The sequence below is a fragment of the Trichosurus vulpecula genome, chromosome 6 (genome assembly GCF_011100635.1).
Source record: "Trichosurus vulpecula isolate mTriVul1 chromosome 6, mTriVul1.pri, whole genome shotgun sequence".
Classification (NCBI taxonomy): Eukaryota; Metazoa; Chordata; class Mammalia; order Diprotodontia; family Phalangeridae; genus Trichosurus; species Trichosurus vulpecula.
Window position 1 is genome coordinate 211,593,774 of NC_050578.1, and position 16,998 is coordinate 211,610,771.

The window sequence follows — 16,998 nt, forward strand, 5'->3', positions numbered from 1 at the left end:
CCAGCTCTGCCACTTACCTACCTCTATGACCTTAGTTGGGCATGTAACTTCTCTGGGCCTTTTCCCCCTAATCTGTAAAACTGGGGGGGGGGGGGGGCAGTGGAGCAGATGGATTCTAAGATCCCTTCTGGCTCTAAATCTGTGATCCTATAAAACTTGAGGATAATCGAGGAAAGGATCTTATTTATTTTTGTAACTTCCAGGTTTTCTTGAGCCACAGATCATTTCATTTTGGCATTTAAACTTTTTACCTGTTATTGAAAGTGGAAGCTGTTCTGTAACTTAGTTTTTCCAGATACTTGTCAGAGTTAAATAGAAATCTGTTGTGGGTGGTATTGCCAATTGGGGGAGAGACAGGGAAAAAGTTGGATTTTGTATATGTCCCCATTTTGCATTGAATTTAATGCCTTCCATTGTGTTCTAAGAAACTTGCGTATCCAGAATGGCTAGGGAATAAGATGTTTTGGTTAATTTAATAGTCTGATATTTAATCCCAAATGAGAAATAAAAATTTTCAAAGAATTAGAAGAAAATATGCTAACAGAAGCACTTGTTTTAGAAGGTACTTTAGAGCCTCGAATGTTTTATACCTACCTTATAGCCAAGTGACTTAGTGCTTCCCCCTCAATCTCCTTTGTACAACAGCTGTGCTGTTCTGCCCCACTAGTTTGCTGCCTGCTTCTCTGACCATCACCCCCCACCCTCACCCCACCCCCCGCACACACACACTTTCTTTTCCCTAGCCTTGGGGATATGGTATGCATGCACTGCCCTTCCTTTACTTGTTTTCATAGCTCAGTCATTTGATGTCCAATATCTTGTTGCTGTTGCCCAAATTGACTTAGGAGAATGATTTTGAGGAGGAGGAGGATGGGGATGAAGATAAATCACATTTATTTATCATTTTCAGGTTTTGTCAAGCATGGTGCTGGAAAGTATGCATTGCATCCATTCATCTCCATTCCATTTGTGAGCTAAAAAAGACATTGCTACCAGTGATAGATGTAGACCTTGTGCTCATGATGGGCCCATGTGGGAAAGGTTTGAGTTAAAATTAGAAATATTGAAGAACCAGTGCTACCAAAAACTGCCCACAAATTTCTTTGCATCCTTTTGCTTCTTGGAAATTTCTTTTTCTTCCCATCTTCTTCTAGTTTAAATTTATTTTTTTTTTCAGGTACCAGCATTCAGGAGTAAAGCCCACGTGCAGCTTTATTTTTTATTTTGGATGGATTTTGCATTAGGCTCTTCTACTCCTGTCTCATTGCAGCTAGTGGGTATCTCAGCTCTTGTGGTTTAAGTAGGTTTCTTTAGGCTGGCCTTACCACATATCCACAGGAAAAGGTATTCACAGATCCCAAATGACCATTCCCAGTAACTTGGCCTATTTTTAAATGTTGACTTCCTTTACAAAAACCTGCTTCTTTAATTAAGCTCTTCTCAGGCTTGCATTCCAAATGAGCAGCAGGTTGTTATGTTAGGAAAAGCAGTTTTGTGACAATAGATGTTTGTGATGCATGCCCTTTTCTTTTTTTGTAGCCACAGAGACCGCCCAGCAGCTCAAGAAAACAGCTGGAGTACCTTTCCATGCCAAAGGAAGGGGACTGGTCAAGAAAATTGATACCACAAGTAAGAGTTTCCAACTTTTAGTGTTTAAATTGGAGGCAAAATGTTTGCAGACACATGTGAAGGCATCCCTGTCTGGCCTGGGTGTTTGTAAGGAAGACGTTTGTGAGTTGCCCCATTGTCCTATACGGTAGTTTGATTTGAAGATATTTATTCTTCTCCCATTTGGAAAATTCAGTCAAATGCATAAAACCGATGCAGCCTAAAATGGGCATTAACTTTCTAAGCTGTATCAGTTACAGGTGAGACAAGATGAATTTTACAAACCTTTCACATATAGTCATGGCCTGCAGAGATGCGTCAGTGTGTAAAGAGAAGTGTGCATTTCCATCTCAAGTTTGCCCCTCTAGCCTTGGTCATGGTAGGCCCCTTAGTGCTATGTTAGACTGAATTTCCAGTAGTTCATCGGTATATCAGTAACTTGGTGGCATGGTATTATTGCCTTGGTGGTTACATTGTAACTGTATAGTATGTTCACCCAAATGAAAGTCTACAGAGCTATCAAACCACTTGACTTGCTTTTTCAAGTTTGTCTAGTCCTATTTTTGTACAGCCCATAAGGTAAGTATGTTTTATGCAATTTAAAATAGTTCTATTGTATTTTAAAATGCAAAGACCACTTTGAGCTCAAAAAACAGCCTGTAGTTTGCCCACTCCTCTTTTAGAGCCACATCTTCCACTAAGACTACATGTGGAGTGTTCAGATGGGAGTTTTATATTGCTATTTCATCTATTAGTGGGATTTTCAGTTAAATATATCTTAGTTTGGGTGGGGCTTTTGAGTATGCTTCGTAAGATTATTTACTGTTGTTCTATTTTATCTCCCTCTCTCATTGTTATCCACTTTTAGCACCTCTTAAAGGCATCCCAAAACAGGCTCCTTTCAGAAGCCCAACCACACCCAGTGTTTTTAGCCCTGCTGGAAACCGGACTCCAATCCCCCCCTCTCGAACCCCTCTACGAAAAGAACGGGGAGTGAAGGTGGGCAAATTGTTTTGGACTTCCTTCTTCCACAATATGGTAGCCTTTGAAGCAAAGTCATATTATTTGCTGTTCTTTTAATAAAGATTTTGGATTTTGTTTTTTTGGCAGTTACTAGATATTTCAGAGCTGGATATGGTTGGTGCAGGCCGAGAGGCAAAAAGAAGAAGAAAGACTTTAGGTGTGTATGATGGGTTCATTACCCACCTCCTCTCTACTAAAGGATGTTTGAAAATTTTACTTTGGCTTTTCAAGGAATTGGGGTAATGCCATGCTGCAGAGGAGCTGTGGATCCCTAGGATTACAGGACTTCAGAGCTGAGGGGAATCCTCTTCCCTTTACTAAGGAGGAGAAGCGGGGGAAGGGGACAAGGGACAGGGACCCTCTCAGTCTGTGAAGTGAAGGGCTTAGAGTCTCTAACCGGCCTCTAGCTTGGTTGTTTTTAGACTAAATCACTTCCTTGAAGCGTGCATTTCCTGCTGTCTAGTTGTGATTTGTTTCATCCCTAACAGGAGACTTATTTTTCATATTTTACTTTACCACAAATTAGAGTGAATCTTTGACCTCGTCGATGTGGGTCCTCCTTGGTGCAGACTGTCATCCTCCAGATGGAGGTGTTTAACTTGTTTTTTTGTTGACAGTTGTGTAGTACTGAGGTTATCCTTCTGTTAATTCTGCTGTCATTCTCTGTGACAGCCTCACCTCCTGTTATGATTGCCAGGCTGCTCCATTTCTCACAACTCTTCATGTGCTTAGGTGTTCATTGGAGACTGGCTGCATGCCACCCCCTTGTGCCTGTTCCAGTGAGGGAAACAGGAGCAAAGGGTGTGGAGAATCACATCAGTCTGAGACTATCTCTAAACATTAATTTTCTCCTATTGATAGTGGTCTATGAATTAGCGACAAAAGTCAATCTGAGACTCAAAAAAATTACCCTTTGCAAACTTTAGAGCACTATATAAATGCTAGCTGCTTTTATAGATATTAAGATATTATGGCACTCTAGCATGGGCCTTTTATTGAGTATATAAGGGTGACCTTTGGAAGTTAACTTAAGGTTTAAATTGGGTTGTAAGCAAATAATTGGTTTGGAGAGTTCAAAACAGTCTTGAACTGAACACATAGTGCTTAAAATTTCAAAGTCATACTTCCTCTAGAAAGGAGCTAGATATTGGATTTGTTTCTTAATTGTTTAGAATATTTTTTAACAAATAGTTTACTGAGACCTTTTTAAAAAAATCGTCAATAGATACAGAAGTTGTGGAAAAGCAAGCCAAAGAAGAAACAGTTGTCGAAAATGCTACTCCTGATTACGCTGCTGGCCTCGTCTCTACCCAGGTTGGTCTTAACATCATCTGTGTATTTATTGATAGGTTTTTTTAAGTTCCCTGGAGTTAACTTGGCCTTTTATTTTGACAAATGTATAGTTTTAGACTTTAGCTCATGAACTTTTGTTGATACTCTATTTACACAAATCCATCAAAGAATACTGAGTATACTGTCACATTTATTTGAAGGTACTCAGCTCACATGGAAAAGGATCCTGTCTGGGCTGGTCATGACCCAAATTTGACATGTGAGATACAGATGGAAATATCTGTCTTTTTTTCCCTAAAAGGAGGAGAGGATTGTACCTCCTGCTCCTCTTCTGAGAGTGATCAGATAAACCTACCAGCAGTCTCAGTCTAGCAGAAGGATCACAGAATTTCTCTGCCACTAGCTATGGTCACACTGTGATAGATCATCTTACTTTGAACCCAGAGTTCCACTTTTTTCAAGGTTGTTGCAAGGATAACAATATCTGGGAAAATGCTTCAGAAAGCTAGAAGCCGTATACATACATATAAGGTTGCTAAACTAGCCCATGAAGGTATTTGGAATTGTGGGAGAATGTAAGTTTTTAAAATTTAAGATCAGGCTTTTTTGTAGTTAGTTCTATAACCCATGAGGAATTGCAAAAACTTTTACAGAAGCTTGGTTCTTTGAACAATGAGCCTGCATTGCCTTCTACAAGCTACTTGCCTGCAACTCCCAGTGTGGTTCCATCCTCCTCCTATATCCCAAGCTCTGAAACACAGCCAGGTAAGTGGTCTTTTACTTGTATCTCTCCTTCTAAATACTTTTCTGCATCTCTAACTTACATTCACTTAAAAGGTATTCTTCCATTCAGAGGAAGAAAAAAGTGTCTTCTTATAATAGATCCTTCCAGGTCAGTTCCATTCATACAGAAACATGTAGTTTTGGTTTTGTTTTTTAACTGAATGAAGTTATTCTGTAACATGGTAAACTTTTGGGAATAAGGAAAAGCATAGATCATGAATCTAATGAAGGAACAGAGAATAATGTCAGTTGATTAATGGAATTGGAAGCCGGATAACCATGGTCTGAAAAGTGAGGGGGAGAGGGAGAAGTAGACGTGGTGAGTCTGGCTATCCTTTTCTAGGTGTTGGGCTGTGACAGGGAACAGAGAAAAGGGTGGCAGGATCAAATGGAGTTGGTTTTGGTTTTTAAAGAGTTGACATGACTGGGGCATGTTTGTGGGCAGCATGGAAAGAGGCAGGAGATAGAGATTGAAGGGAGAAGGGCCAATGCAGTCAAGGCCCAAGTAGAGGGGTCAGTTTTGGCAAGAAGAAGGGCCACCTTTACATCAGAGATTGGACAAAGGAGGAGAGAAAGGCAGTGTTATAAAGGAGTTTTGTTTAGGGAAAAGAAAGAACTCTGGAGGGATGGCCTCTGTTCAGTAAAGTAAGAGGTCAGGTCCTCCTCCGAGAGAAAGACACACTAGTGGGTGATTGGGAAGCTAGAGGAAGAGGAGGAGAGGCTTGGGGTAGTTGTTACGGGGAGTGTGCTAGTGTGAGAAGAATAAAAGAATGGCTGTACGGTAATGAGGCCCAAGGTGAGATCATATGTGATATGAATTCCTGAATTTGCTCAGTTACCACAGTTGTGACGTCCAGGATGGATTCAGCAGGATGCATGTAGGAGAGCTGAAGGTGGGGCTTTGGGGAGGAGCCGCAGAGGACAGTGAGGCTGTGTGGCCGCAGTGAAGAGGAGTAAGTCAGAGAGAAAGATGGAAGGGCTGAGGGAAGAGTTTTAGAGATGTGAATGGTGGAGGTAGAGCAGTTATGGGCAATGGTGAGATCATTCATGGGTTTGATATCCCTCTTAGTGGCTGAGGTGGATTGAAGGTACATGCTGTAAAACTCTGTGGATTGAGAAGCCAGGTAGTTTGAGGTCTGTAACTACCATGGCCTTGGTAAGGGAGGAGAATGCCCTACGCCAGGTACTGCACTGGAGTCAGGAGTGACCTTTGGGCTCAAAGAACCTCAGTTAGGCTCTGGATATGGGTGTGAGTTGAACTCAGCTTGGGTAAGGGAGAGAAGAGTGATCCAAGTCAGTAGACAGCTAAAACCAGGATCTGAATAGGGCAATAGAGACAGATGAAGTGAACTTCCAAGAAGAGAGAGTCCGGGCCTGGCGTTGAGGAGCAACAGACCATGCGTGGGCAGATACATCCAGAACGGATGGCAGCCGGGGATGCCGTGACCGTAGGGCTGAAAGGCGCTCGAGAGGATCAGGAAAGTTGATTACCAGAGGCCTGGGTAGCAGGGATTGGGCGCAGGAAGCTGTGAGCCCAAGTGAGTTTATATATTCTGATTTCATCTCCCTTCTTCTTAAATTCCTCCTGCTTCGCAGTTGTAAAACATTTGAGAACAATGTTTCCCATCTCAGTTTGCAAACTCTCCTGTGACGTGCTGTTGCTGGCTGACAGTCACATTCCTTACCTCGACTTCCACTGTCTGGAGCCACCTTATCTTTCCAGCCTAATCTGGAAATGCTGCTCCCCTGTAGCCTGTGCTTCAGCCACATCCCACCCTTGGCCACCTCTGAGAATGTTCTGATGCTGCCCGAGCCAAGATACTGTCTTGTTTTGCTCTTTGGCCTCAGTAGCCCTTCTTGGCCTCAGGACCACTAATGAGAGTGTTGCACCTAATCCAGAAGGTGAAGATTCTCCTAGCCTCCTGCCCCTTGGTGGATGCCCTGCCCAATAACACACATGCGATTGCCAGGATTCCCCAAGTAGTACACAATTGTGAAAGGAAGGCCTGGTAGCATAGGCAGATTGAAACTCCCTGGCTTGCCCTGTAGCTGTGTGAGTCCCTGGGCTTTGGGCAGCAGTGCAAGAATCCCAGGAATCAGCCAAGATTGCGGAAGACTGTAGCATATCTGTATCCAAAATGCTGAAGTAATTACTCTCATTTTAGAGGGGTAAATGGGGAGCATTCAGTGGATAAATGTCATTCTCGAGGCTTTTTTCCTCTCTTTGCAGTTACTGCGGGTGTAGGTTTTAAATTTTTCCAGCTAAAATAAAAGAGCCTAAGTCCAAACGTGACAGGAAAAGAACCCTAAGCATGAGTGTTGTACTTTTGTGGCCAACAGCCATTATGACCCCTTAGGTGGGAAAAGGAAGAGGGAGAGACAGCTCTCACTGAGAGGGGAGAGGAAGGCCCCCCCTCTGCTGGAGCTGCCAGAGGCAGCTGCTAAAGGAGGAGAGGGAGCACAGTGTAGCTTTTGTCCTGGTAGAGAAACAAATGGTTTGGATGACGAGGTCTTGGGCAGGTTTTTGGGATGGTATCTCTAGTCCCTGACACCTGGTACCGTTTGGCTCAGCTCAATTAATTCTGTGTACCCCACTGGTGATTTCATCCATCAAAGATGGGCAAGCCAACCCAGCTCTGCAAGAGGGAGGCCAGCTCTGGGTGGGTGGGAGAAGGCAAGGAACAGGACTCTGGGGTCTGGGCTTCTCTCCTTCCAAGCTAGACTCTGAAAAATTGGGGGGCTGAGGTCTTCACATCTTCCCAGGGAACGTGAAGTTATGGCATGGTAGAGGAGGGAAGGAGAGGTGCAGCCCAGCACTGCCCCTAGTTGAGTTTCCCCACTGGTCTGAATGCTGCCTGTCTAGTCACCCATCTTCTGACTCTTCCACTTGCTGTTTATTCCCCTTTGCAAAGTCCTCTGCCTCTTTTGAAAAGCTCTGAGTCAGTTTTGAGTGATGATATTAAGAAGCAAGTTTGTATCAGGCATGAGATGATACTTTTATTCCTTTACTTTATATCTTTATACTTCCATAACTTTATACCTGCAGCTCCTTCGGCTCGAGAGACCTTGCAGACCATCCGGCAGCCAGAAGAGCCTGCAACCCCAAACACTACTCTCCCTTCGCAGTTCAAGCAGAGAACACCCATGTACAACAGCAGTGCCAACCCTGCTCCTGCAGCAGCTGCTCCACCTACCTCACCTCTGACCCCTACGGCCCTGCCTGCCATTGCCCCTGCAGCCCAGACTCCTCCAGTGGTGCCACAGACCCAGCCAGCCCCACAGCCGCAACCCAAGAAAGGCCTGTCTCTCACGGTAGGTCTGCTCTTCCCCTCATCTACCCCTCTTAGAATCTCTGACTCCCTCCAGTATTTGAAGATTCAGCTTAGAAGCCACTTTCTTTTTCTTCCAATTTTTTAACGTTTTTATTTAAAGTTTTAAGTTCCAAATTCTATCCCTCTCTCCCCTCTCCTCTCCCTGGCATGGTAAGCAATCAGATATAGCTTATACATGTGCAATTACATAAAACGTTTCCATGTTAGGAAACATTTTCTACAAGAAGATTCAAATAAAAAGAAAGTGAAAAATGGCCTGCTTCAGTCTGTTTTCAAACAATCTCAGTTCTTTCTCTGGAGGTGGATAGTAAGCTTCATCCTTAGTCCTTTGGGATTGTCTTGGATCATTGTATTACTGAGAATAACTAGGTCATTCACGGTTCTTCATCGTACAATATTGCTGTTACTGTGTACGACATTCTCCTGGTTCTCTTCACTTCACTACGCATCAGTTCCTTTCCTAAGGAAAAACTGTTCCAGAGTCTTCTGAAATCATCCTGCTTGTCATTTTTTATAGCACAATAATGTTCCATCACAATCATAGGCTTGTTTAGCCATTCCCCAAATGATGAGCATCCTTTTTATTTCCAGTTCTTAGCCACCACAAAAAAAAGCTGCTATAAAAATTTTTGTACAAATAGATCCTTTTTCCTTTTCTTTAATATCTTTGGCATATAGACCTAGCAGTGATATTGCTGGATCGAAGGGTATGCACAGTTTTATTGCTCTTTGGGCATAGTTCCAAGTTGCTCTCCAAAATGGTTGGATCAGCTCTTAACTCCACCAACAGTGTATTAGTGCCTCAATTTTCCCACATCCCCTCCAACTTCCAACATTTTCCTTTTTTGTCATATTAGCAGACAATCTGATAAGTGTGAGGTAGTACTTTGGAGTTTTTGCATTTGTTTTAATTTGCATTTCTCTAATCTGTAGTGACTTAAAACATTTTTTCATGTGACCATGGATAGCTTTGATTTGTCTGAAAACTGCCTATTCATATCTTTTGACCATTTATCAACTGGGAAATGACTTGTATTTTTATAAATTAGACTCATTTCTCTATGTATTTGAGAAATCGGGCTTTTATCAAAGATAGTTGTTGCAAATTTTTTTCCAAGTTTTTTCTTGTAATTTTGGTTGTGTTGGTTTCGTTTGTGCAAAAACCTTTTAATTTTATATGATCAAAATGATCTGTTTTACATTTTGTAATACTCTATATCTTCTTTGGTCCTAAATTCTTCCCTTATCCATACATCTGAGAGATAAACTATTCTTTGATCTCGTAATTTGCAAGAAGCCACTTTCTGCAGGAGACCTTTTCTGGTCCCATCAGCAGCTAGCACCTTCTCACAGGTTACCTCCCATCTCTTCTGTATGCATCTGGTAGATGTACCTATTTATCTCCAGCCTCTTTTCCCCCTAATACGTGAGCTTTATGAGGCCAGGGACTTTTTGATTTTCCTTGTATCTCTAACCGTACATTGCCTGGCGCATAGTAAGCACTTAATACGTAGATTTTAATTTTAATGAGTGTTTATTGATTGCTGGATTTAGAAGGAGCCTGGGTTTAAGTCTGTTTTGCCACTTATTAGACATGTGACCTCACTGGGCCTCACTTCTTCCCTCTCTTGAGGCTAATAGCACATGTACTATCCTAACAGAGAAGTGTCAGGAGAGGGCTTAGTAAACCTTAAAATGCCATAGAAATGGGGGTTCATATCGTTAGCTATAGATATTTCATTGAGTATTACATATTTGGAGGTAACAGTATAGTGAGGAAAGCACTGGAATGGAATTTGGAGAACCTAGATTTTCTTTCACCAATTTATGTGACCTTGGGTGAGGCCTTCGAACTTTCTGAGCACATTGTGGTTGTGGTTTGTCCTTCATTCTTGAAGAGGACCATGACATCAGGAAGATGAAGGACATGACTTGAAAGCGAGTTGAATTTAAGTGAGGGTGGGCTGTGCAGTCACCAGCTTCACTTTCTCCCCCAGAGCCATCTGGATCCAGTGGCCAGATAGAGATCAGGATGACTGGAGATGACCCAGCATGTAGTGGGAGACCTTGGCCTTTTTAAGCTAAGGTCTTTCCAACTTTGACTGAGGCAATGCCCATTCAGTGATTGGGGCTGTTCAAGAAGTGAGCCAAGGGATGACTCCTTTAATTAAAAAGAAAAAAACTGGGAGGAGAAGACCCTCAGGGTTGCTTCTGGTCAAAAGAGAAACAATTACTATTTACATTCACTCTGAGCCATTGGGGCCCAAAAATATAACCATTAAGTGGTGCTTGGGCAGGGACCTATTGTTGGCCCATCTATGAGAGGTGGAGTGAATTGGGTTTGAAGCATGGTTTTTAAAAGAAATTTAGCCAGTAAACCCCAAGATATCAAGGTAGGTTTTAGCCATCAGAATTGACTTTCCTTTGAGCAGAGCACCCTCAGATAAGGTCATGATACCCCATGTGGAGAGAAGAGAAGACAGAGGAGGAGCTGAGCTGCCCAACTGGAACTGGTCATTTGAATCTCCAGGGGCAGCTTGGTCTACTCACAGGTTGTGGTTTGTCCATTCTTGAAGAAGACCATGACATCAGGAAGTTGAAGGACATGACTTGTAAGTGAATTGTATTTAAGTGAGGGAGGGCTGTGAAAAGTCACCAGCCTCACTGTTTCCTCCCTCTGAGCATTCTTTTTCATATGTAAAATGAAAGGTTTCTGAACCTTAGGAAGGAGGCTAGAGGAGGTGATCTCTCCAGTCTCCTCCAGCTCCTATTTTCCCTCTTACATTTCAAAGGTTTTAAGTTTGTGCCTGAGTTACTGAATAAATTCGTTTGCAGATGACCCCTTCACAGAATGGCCTAGCATTGTAGCTCCTTTCCAGCAGGCCCAAACTGCCGTCTCTAATGGGGATCTCATGTTACATATCTCTGACCTACGACTGATAGCGAACATTAAAGCATGTTCACTTTGGTTTCTTAGATCCTATCTAGGTCCCTAATATGTTGCCAGTATCTCTAGGTGCAAATTCTCCTACTACCTAATGTTTATGGTGGGCCTCATTCAGAGACTTCTGTATAGGGTCAAGTCCAGAAGAATGTGAAATCCAGATGTGGTTCCACCTTACAGAAGGAAGAGATCTCAGAGGATGTTTAGTCCAATCTGTACGTGAACAAAAATACACTCAGTAAAGTCTCTGACCAAGTGTCTACCCTACCTACCAGGGATGGAGAGCTCCTAGCTATCCAAGGCACCTAATTCCACTTTTGAACAGCTCTTCCTGTTGAGGAGTTTTTCCTTACATTAAACCCAAATTACCTCTGCAGCCTCCATGGCCTGCTTCCAGTTCTGCTCCCTGAGACTAAGAGAACAAGTCTAATATGTCTGCCCCATGATAGCCCTTCAACTACCTGAGGACAGGGTGCATGCCTTCTGCACATGGCTCTCCTTTGGCATGGTCTCCCACCCTCCCCACCCCCCCACTTGGCCAGTGTTTCTCCTAAAATGTGGCTCTTAGAACTGACCAGAGCCCTGCAGATAAGGGCTGACCACAGGGGAGGATGATGGGCCCCTTCTTCTCTTCTGGACTATTCCTTTTGCATGACGCCATGTTCCCTTTTGTGGCTTGCCATCACACTCTGGTCAGCCCCCTAGCCCACAACAGTCAGCGGTGATGAATTGACTTTATCGGGGGTCCTTTAGACACTTGTTAGTTGGGGTGGGCCGGTTTGGGGGGAAGTGGATACAGAGAGGGCCCAGACAGTGATGATTTGACCTCAGGGGAGGGAAAGCTGGATGTGGATTCAGAGAGCTTGGGAGTTAAATAACTTAGACTCTCTGGACCTCAAGTCCCTACTGTTTAGAATGAGGCCTAAATGGCCCTAAAGTCCCTTCTAGTACTAAATCTGCGTTCCCATGGTGTTATGGCATGGATCTCCAGCAGTGAACAGACACTCTGGCAGTTTTGGAATGTCCTAGAGGGAGGAAAAGAATAGAGAGGAAGAGAAAGGACCATCAAGCCCAGAAAGTTCAGTTTGTTACTTCCAGAAAGATTAGTGGCATATGTGCAAATAAATTTAGTCTTTATTTTTATTGAGAATAAGGCTGGGCTTCGAGGGTTGGCTTCAGTTACTTTGTGAGATCTGTGAAGTGGGTCCTCTTTCTACTGATGCTCTTGAGGAAAGTCTCTACTCTGTTGTGAGTTGTCTTGGGGGCTGTTTGTGGGGTGGAGCCCAGCCAGGAGGAAGGCCAGAGAGAGTGGCTGCCCTTTTAGTCCCCACGCTTGGCCTTGAAGCTTCTTTAGCCTAGGAGATGTGCCAAAGCTCACACCCAGACTCTGAGAGGCCAGGCTCCTTTCTCTACCAGGACCATTCACTGTAATGTGGCTGGCTGTGCTCCAGGCCTTTTGGAAGAACTTCAGTTAGACTTTGAACCAGAGAGAGCTTTCAGATCAGGTAAAATGTGGCTCTTCCCGATGTATCCGTGTTTATTCTCTTGTTTTTAGAGGGAGCAAATGTGTGCTGCACAAGAAATGTTCAAGACTGCAAACAAAGTGACCAGGCCCGAGAAGGCGCTCATCCTGGGCTTCATGGCTGGATCCAGGGGTGAGGAGCCATACTCTCTGCTAAACTTTGAAGGGGATTTTAGTTTTTGTTTATGTAAATAGTGTATTTTTTTTCCAGTTATATGTAAAGATGGTTTCATCATTCATTTTTCATAAGATTTTGAGTTCCAGATTTTTCTCCCTCCCTACCTTTGAGGGGTTTTTATGGTCCGTTTGTCTATGAAATAGATTTTCATTTGTATTTGTGCTTATGTGTATCCCCAACTTTTGGACTGAACACACGCAGCCTCCACCTGGTTGGCTTGGTCCATTTGGCACCTTGTCTAACCCTGACCCCAGATAGGATAGTGGAGCAAAAATGACTGTAGGACCTCAAGGATCTGTGGTTTCGCCGGGGAAGATTTCCCCCTTCTCTCCCCTCTCTCCCACCCCCAAGAGTAGATGAGAGCCTGAGTACATCTTAGCAGTGTGACCTCATAAATTTCTGTGGCCAGACAACATTGGTTCCCCTCCTAGCTGTGTTCCTTCACTACTGAGTCCTGTCCCTGGGACTGCTGCATTTGAAGCCTTGTCACAGCTTGTACTCCAGCCCTTGTAGGTCACTCCTGCCTCACAGTGAGGGTTCAGAGGAGGAAAATCCTGAGTGAAGGTACCTCATAGAGCTGTGTAAATCACCTCAGGAATCTGGGCTGGTGTTTCCTTATGCAGGAAAATTATATAATGACACTTTAGTTACTTAAAAAACACTATATGTTTTGTCTTTCAGTGTATTCCCAACGGGGTAGGAAATGACCTATATCTTACTGTTTTTTGAGAAATGAACTAAATGGATTCCACTTTGCATCACACATTCTGAATCTTTGTTTTCCTTCTTTGCTTCTCTTTTTTTCTGGTGTTTGTTGTCTGCACAGAGAACCCTTGCCAAGAGCAGGGTGACATCATTCAGATCAAGCTTAGCGAGCACACGGAAGTCCTTGACAAAGCTGACGGCACAGGGAGCACCACCATGTTAGTCGACACAGTCTTTGAAATGAACTATGCCACTGGCCAGTGGACCAGGCTCAAGAAGTATAAGCCCATAACCAATGTTTCCTAGGGGACCACGCCGAGCATGGACAGCCACCTCTGCTGAAGAGAAAGCAGAGACAGCCCTTCCCAAGGATCTCCACGCTCTGTTTCTTGTTCCCTTCCAGGCTGTCTAGCTTTTACCAAGCCCCCCCTCGGGAGTGTGCTCCGAGTGACAGCTGCACAGACTGAGGCCTGGTGGATTGGTAGGGTTTCCAGGATGGAAAAGATGGATTGAGTGTGCAGTGTCCTAGTCCTTCCTTTGAGAACATCCTCTCTGGCTGAGCAGAGCTCCATTCCAAACTCAGGGAGGACGGATGATTTATGGGATTGCTTTCAAATTTTCTCTTGAGCCGAGAGGATAAATTCCCTGCAGATTTGTACGACCTTGTGCTTTAGCTCATTTTGCTAGGGGAAAAAATGACATGTGAGGAGAGTTGGGGAATCCTGTGCGGTCTGAATGCATCAGTATCAGTGCACTGTAAAATTGGGACTCCCGGAAGAAGCATTAATCTCTCCTTAGCTTAGATGAGCACCGAAGACCCCATTTACCCCTTAGTATTGGGACATCAGATATTGCCAAAACTAACACTCTCATACTGCTTGCAAGCTACCTGATTGACCCTTTGCCCTGCTGGCAGTCTGGCTGGACATCCGTGGCATCTGCCCACAGGCTTCCAAGGACTGGTGCATCGAGAAAGGTCATGTAACTTTGAGTAGGCCATGATGTGTGGTGGGATGGTTTGTTGTATCGTCCTTGGACTTATCCATGAGCTCACGATGTGAGGGGACATAGGAAAGAGGTGAAAATGTCAGTGAAGAACAGCTATGAGAATGCTGCATATCAAAAGCTGGGGCTCCTGCCCTGGTTACTGAGACTTGAGGCTAGGTTAATTTGTATCTGTGCACAGGCCATGGCTAAGAATGGCACTGTGGGCCGTTAGAAAGGCCCTGGGATAGGGAGCCAGGCAGGCCCCCAGGAGAGGATGGGAACAGTTCTCTGGCCATCGAAGCACCCCTTGCTTGCTGGGTTAAAGCCTTAAGAGCTATTGGAGGTCTTTAAACCTTTGTGTGTGTACAGCGGCCATGGCCATCACTGCTGGCTTCTTCAGTCACATCGTCAAGAGAGGCAGCACTTAGATTTAAACTGATCCTAGCTTTTCCAAGATCTTTGGTTTGGGGGAGGGGGGTGTTAGAGCAATAATTCAGAGGTGCAAAACCCAATTGTTACTCTGAAAATGAATGTTTACATGTGTAGAGCTTCAGCTGGTAGCAGCACGAGGATTGGCCCCCAGCAGAGAGATGGTCTGTGGCTGGTGCTTCTTGTGGGGGTAATTTCAGAGCCACCCTGTGTTATCTGACCACTCCTGACTGTGCAGTACGCAGGTACAGCCTGTGTTAGTTTGCAGAGTTAAGTCCTCTGGAGTGAATGGTAAGGTTGGTTTTAGTTATTCTTGGGGGGAGGAGAGGAGAGAAGATGGGGTTTTTTTTTTTAGATGTTTTGTTTTGTTTTTGGATTTTATGTTACATTTTGCAAAGCTAAATTTAACCAAAAAAAAAGTTAGAGCATTTTCTTAATTTTAGTGACTGATATTCCTGTTGGCCTTTTATCTAACTTAAATTTTTTTAAGGAGAAATTCTGGTAATTGTTAACTGAGTTATTTTTCTATTAAGATGTATCTGTGTGCTAGTAGAAAGTTAACTGCTTTGAACTGCAGGTGCTGGCTACAAGCATGGAACATGAATGGTGTTTGAGGCTTGAGGCCTTTGGCATTGGGAGAGCTCTTCACCTCCCATGATGTGGGCTCAGACCAGACTGAGGTTGACAGTGACCAAACATGGCCACTCCCATCTTCCAGAGTTGAGGTGGTGTCCCTGGGGCCTCTGGATGGCCAGCAAGAGGATACACAGTAGAAGTGATGATTCCTGTGGGTGTTGGGGCCAAAGTCAGTCACTGGAGGAATTCCTAGGCAAGGGATAGGAATGGCCACAGCCCTCTGGAGAGGGATTCCCACTGCCAGAGATAATGTTTTCTGCGTGTATGTATTAATATTTTCTTGTATTGCTGTAGATTTCGAAATATGTGATCAGATTTAAAAAGTAAATGGGAATGTACCACCTTCCACATTTATGTAACAAAAGCCTACTATTGCTGCCCCCTAGCAAAGCAACTTGTCTCTTTAACTTTCTCAGTCCAGCTACTAATTTGGGGGGAGCCGTTAGTTTAGTTTTGGTAGGGTTTAATGAAGCAAAAGGGCAACAGTACATCTATTTTTGAAATAATTACATTAGGAAGTTGCTAAACACAGAAGATCCTCCATCCCTTGGTTGGGTCAGTCCATACTGCATTAAGGGGCCATCACAGCGTCAGACAATTCAGAAGATCGCAAGATGTATTTCCTGCATTTGATTCTCTCGGGAACAGGAGCATTTTGCTGTTTCATGAGGAAATGTTCTCACCCTCTGAAATTTGTGTTTGCTTTGGTGTGCTGCTGCCAGGCCCTCAGCAGCATAACAGGGTCCCGAGAGCCAGAGGGCAGCACTTTTCTTGGAGCCATAGATGAGAAAATACCTTTTCCATCCTCTACCCTGAACAATGAATGGTTCCTCAGCCTGAATCATGTTAAATATAGATGGGCTTCTCTGGCTGGACCAAGCATCTAGCTCCACCCAGGTTTGCAGCCCTCAAGGCTGAGAAACATTTTCATAGCAAGATTTGACTGGTAAGAGTTAGAACATCAGCCAGCCAGACTGCCCCTATCCCATAAATCTGGTGCCTTTGATTATTTTAAAAAAGAAAAAGTCATTTTGTAAGATGTTTCATCTCCAGCAGAGCCCCTTATGTTTTCTATTTCTTGGTTTTTGTACAGTTGTAAAAATATTGCAGATCTTCTGTCTCTGGGTACGTATTTTCAGTGTAATACATACAGTCTGTATAATAAAAGTTTAGATTTTCTAAAAAAAAAAAATTGTGTAAAGTTTTGAGCATCCAGAGGATGTTTTCTCTGGTTTACTTGGTTGTGGGGCAGTTAACCAAGCTGTGATCTCAAAAATGCTTGCTACAGAGGGGGTTTGGGGAGGGACGGGTAAGGGAAAAAGAGTCTAATAGGTGGGCAGCATCTTTATGAACGAAGGGGTTGCTATATTTTTAAGGCAGTGCCTTGAATGCCTAGGAATCCTCACTTTCCTGGAAAGGCTACCAGGCTCAGTTGCAGTGGCATTGCCATGGGCTTAGGAAAAACGAGGTGGTGAACTAGTTGCAGGAATTTCTCCTAAAGGAAGAGGATGTATGTATTTTGAGGATGTATTTCTTTGTCAGACCTCATAACCAGAGG

General features: G+C 43.8%; 1 protein-coding gene across 1 annotated transcript in view; it reads left to right on the forward strand.

The window, feature by feature from the left end:
• Positions 1-16,621, forward strand: part of NELFA (negative elongation factor complex member A) — a 37,530-nt gene extending 20,909 nt beyond the window's left edge. Inside the window, exons 4-11 of the mRNA XM_036764102.1 lie at positions 1,540-1,629; positions 2,477-2,607; positions 2,719-2,788; positions 3,857-3,945; positions 4,578-4,689; positions 7,754-8,019; positions 12,539-12,638; positions 13,510-16,621. Coding sequence (XP_036619997.1) covers positions 1,540-1,629; positions 2,477-2,607; positions 2,719-2,788; positions 3,857-3,945; positions 4,578-4,689; positions 7,754-8,019; positions 12,539-12,638; positions 13,510-13,694 — 1,043 coding nt within the window. The 3' untranslated portion in view covers positions 13,695-16,621. The remainder of the gene's footprint in view (positions 1-1,539; positions 1,630-2,476; positions 2,608-2,718; positions 2,789-3,856; positions 3,946-4,577; positions 4,690-7,753; positions 8,020-12,538; positions 12,639-13,509) is intronic.
• Positions 16,622-16,998: the final 377 nt, after the last annotated feature.